Genomic DNA, 4026 nt, shown 5'->3' on the forward strand with positions numbered 1-4026 from the left:
GATGTTTTTAAATGAATAAATTCTATTTGTATAATTACAGTAATGACTACAGTTCATACCTTATACACAGCAAGTAAAAAAAAACACACTGGAATTTATGTAAATATTACTAATGCATACACTGAAAAAGCAATTCATGTTAATTAAAAAACACCTTAATTTTAGAAGTTTACCAGAAACAGTTACACTGAGCATTGCAATCTTTCAAAGCAGAGCAGAAGTAGCTTACAAGGATCCAACAGAAATTGGTACCCAGCACCATGAAGCTGGGCTGCAGGCTGAATGTGCACCGAAAGCTGAGTTGGAATCCCCTCTTGGCTGATGGCAGCAGCAGTCAGGCTGCTGCTTCCTATGAGCCTGGAATTTCGCCCCAGTCTTTACATTCTTTGTCGGTTATAGTGGAGAAGCCAGAAGAAAGATGGTTAGAGAGCAGCCAAGTAGACTCACAGTTCAAGAATCCCATCTTCAAGCAGCTGTAAGGTCTAGGGGAAAAGAAGGGGGTTTATAGCACAGTTAAAATGAGTCTCTAAAAATGGCAAAAGTGGACACTTCAGTAGCAGAGCTGATGACAAGATACGGAGCATTGCCCACAGAAAGAAACAAATCTCAGGTTCAGTCCTTGGTGAATACACCGCCGTATTTGCCTTTGACTAGAAAGGAAGACAGGCACAGCACGTGAATGTGTATAAGTACATGTGTCACACAGAAGACATTCCAGAAGCTGAACAATTTCTCTGCATACATCAAGATATTGCTAAGAAATAAATTAGCAAAGGTTTTTAGCACTCAAACAGATTAACTTGATTTCAAATCCAACAGTACACATTCTCAATAAACAGGATGAAAAACCAGCTGATGGCTTGAGAGTGAGTACTTATTTGCAGGAGATGAGTATACAAAGGCATGCCATCTTTCACCAAGAGGTGTTTGTTTTAAGGCAATATCCAAAATGACAATAAAGCTACCACAGAAAATGCTTCAATGATGTTGGATGCTTTACGGCACTCACATGGGTCACGTGACCGAGGGAAGGTAGGGACTAAATTGGCCTCTGTCCTCCTCCTCCCTACCACGTGCCCTGCAACGCTGGAAATTTCTGATGTCTGATGTTACTGGTTGTCATAAAGCATTCTAGCTTCTTCCTGTACCCCCTCAAGCCCTCTGTCACCATTTCTCTTAGCCACACTAGCCACTCCCAGTGGCAAGGAAAATGCTGAGGAATTGCCATCTTTCCTTACCATGAACCCAGTTAAAGAGTTGTTCAGTACAGCAGCGTTTATGCAGTTAATGTGAATGAGAGATTTGTGAACGTTTCCCAAGAGGGAAATGACTGTGGCCAGTCCCAGATGTGCTTCTGCAGCACCCAGAGCCCAACCTAGGGTTAGTTTTATTGCTTTGCTATCAAAAAGAGTCAGTTTACTCACTTGGATCTCCACTGAAGAGTATTTTAGAGACAGAGCCAGTAACTTCTGAATACTCACTATATCTACCGAATGAAGAGGTAAGCAGTTTGTTCTGAATATTCATCACTTCGTGGAACTCCGTCATCTATTTTTAGTAACAGTTGTGGCACCTGGGTATGTAGCTAAGAAATTAAGGAACATGAAGAATATTACCAGAATCGCTTACAGTGAAAGGCAAGGAGCAGAACTGCATCATAACCCTACTTTTTCATGATTTAAAGGTGTGTTAAAATGTACCGAGATTTTCAGGAAATCTATTCTTTGGCTTACACAGTAAGCTTTGCCTTGTGCACTGTGTTCTAGACAAAGTTGTATTTAAAAGTGGCACACAAGGTTAGGAGACTTTACACAATGATGATGACTAATGTGTGCTTTCATAAATACAGTAGTATACATCCTATATACAGGTGCTGGTCACGAGCCTTTGGGAAGGCTGTTAGCCAGCCATCCACAGAAAGAAGGGAATGAAGATCGTAGGCAGCGTGGTGGAGGGTGCCAAACCGAGGCAGAGTATCGATGCTAATCCCACCAGCACTGAAGCAAGAACACTCCTCTGATCGCGAATAATCATCTTCACAGTCTCACAGAACTGGAAAAAGAAGGAAAGAGGAAAAGATAAGGGTTAAGGAGGAAAGCTTCAACCGGACAGCTGAAGATGCCCACTCCTTCCCTTAGAACAGGCAGTTGCCAGCCAGCTCTCCCGCGGGCCCGGCTTTGGCTCCGGCCGCAGCACTGACTTGCTTCCGAGCATTTTGAGAGCACAGTAATTGTATTACGAATTCCGCTTCGCTTTCCTCGCCACCTGAAGCCAACAGAGCCCCGGCCACCCACCCGGCCGAGCAGCGCCGCGGCAGTGCCCGCCTGCTCCAGGAGAACGGCCGCGGGCAGCATCCCGGGGGTCCGGCGCTCACTCAGTTTGGGGGAGCGGAGCGCCCGGGAGACCGCCGCAGCCGGGAAGGGCCGTGCCTTGCCGCTCCCGGCCGCCCGTCTCCAGGCAGCTGCGCGCCGTCGCGGGTCGCGCCTCCCCGGCGGTGGCTCGGGCCATACCTTGTCGGTCTGGAAGCTGACGGGGGATCCGTATCGGCAGTAGGTGACGAAGTGCTCGCAGTTGTTCCAGAGCAGGCTGTAGGCCGTGGCGCCCACCAGCTTCTCCGCCCGGCGGGCCGCCTCCTCGCTACTCAGCACCTGGTCCTGGAACAGCCGGTCCATGTGGTTGACCAGGATGCTGCCGCCGTAGGCGAAGTCCTCCACCGTGTCCACGCGGATGCTGGCTGTCTTGGTGATGACGCCCAGGATAAGCCGCTTGTTGGTCACGACCTGCTGGATCTGTCGGCGGTCGCCGGTGAAGGCGGGCAGGATGTCGGGCATCAGGTGGGCAACGCGGTTCTCGCCCAGGTAGATGCCGAAGTGAATGAAAAGGGTGCGGGGCACCTCCAGCAGGTCACCCCGCTTGAAGCAGCCGGTGTCGTAATAGGCGGGGGGCGGCGGCGGTTCCCCGCTGGAGCTCGAGGGCGGGGGCCGGACGTGGACGAGGAGCAGCAGCTTCTCCAGCAGCAGCGACGCTACCTGAGGCACCGGGTTCTTCATGGTCGGCGGGGGCAGCCCTGGCAGCCGCCGAGCAGCCCCCGCCCCCCGCACCCGCTTTTCTAGGCTACCGGCCGGGGCGGGGCGGGCGCCTGGGCCAGCCCACCGGGGAGCGCCCGCCCCGACGAGCAGCCACACTGCACCGGGCAGCACACGCGGCTCACCCCGCAGTCCGGTCCCGGCCCGGCCCTCGGGGTGGCGCGGTGGACCCTGGGGCCGGCGCTGCCCAGGTGGAGAAGGGCAAGACAAAGTGCGCTCAGCGACCTTCACCCGCCCGGGCAACGCCGAGGAGGGTTCCCTCCCGGGACCGGGTCCGCCTCGTTCACCTTTCCCTGCTAACGGGACCCAAGCGGCTCCAGGCAGCGCCCCGCTGAGCCCCGCGTGGCGAGGGGAAGGGAGGGAGGCGGGGGACTGTCGCGGTGCTCAGTCGGCGGCGGGCGAGGAGCGGAGCGGAGCGGTGGCCTCGGAGCGCGCCTTTCTTCCTCGGAAGAAAACAGGTCTCCGAGGGAGAGGGGGAATCCGCATTTATGAATTAACTCGCCCGGCTGAAAAAGAGTGGGAACAGGCGAAGAGGCATTCCCGCGCGTTTTGTTTCATGCTGATCCATTATGTAAATGGCTAAATCCTGGCAACGGAGCCCACAAAAGAGCGGCCCTGTCAGGCCAACAAAGCCAGCCCATCCCAGCCTGATGAGGTTCGAATTCCCGTCGCCTCGGGGACCGTGGGATGATGGATGGGGCAGACATTCATTTTACCTGGAAGATGACAGGGCCTGCGAGTGGCTCGGCGGGAGGGTGGGGGCCGCATCCCCGCTGCCAGCGGCTGTTCGCTCCGCAGACAGCCCCGCTCGGCGGCAGGGGAAGCGCTCGGCCCCGTGGGAAACGCGGAGTGAGAGGGGCAGGGGGTGGGAGCACTGCCGGAGAAGTGGTTTGTTGGAGCACCTTACCCCAAAGCCAGCCCCTTAGCTGCCAGCGCCCCG

General features: G+C 54.4%; 1 protein-coding gene across 1 annotated transcript; it reads right to left on the bottom strand.

Moving 5' to 3' along the window:
* Positions 1-3145, bottom strand: LRAT (lecithin retinol acyltransferase). The gene is made up of 2 exons (XM_062637458.1): positions 2511-3145; positions 1-2052 (listed from the first exon to the last, which is right to left on the bottom strand). Exons 1-2 carry the CDS (start codon positions 3048-3050, stop codon positions 1900-1902), a joined length of 693 nt encoding a protein of 230 aa, XP_062493442.1. The 5' UTR covers positions 3051-3145; the 3' UTR covers positions 1-1899.
* Between the last annotated feature and the right edge of the window lie 881 nt (positions 3146-4026).

Source organism: Pezoporus occidentalis, unplaced genomic scaffold, assembly GCF_034315485.1.
Source record: "Pezoporus occidentalis ecotype Australia unplaced genomic scaffold, CSIRO_AGI_Poc_V1 ctg53, whole genome shotgun sequence".
Taxonomy (NCBI): Eukaryota; Metazoa; Chordata; class Aves; order Psittaciformes; family Psittacidae; genus Pezoporus; species Pezoporus occidentalis.

Coding starts and splice junctions, on each gene's coding strand:
- LRAT (XM_062637458.1), bottom strand. CDS start 3,050: ATGAAGAACCCGGTGCCTCAGGTAGCGTCGCTGCTGCTGGAGAAGCTG. Junction 2,053..2,510: donor TCAGCTTCCAGACCGACAAG/GTATGGCCCGAG, acceptor TTCTTTTTCCAG/TTCTGTGAGACTGTGAAGAT.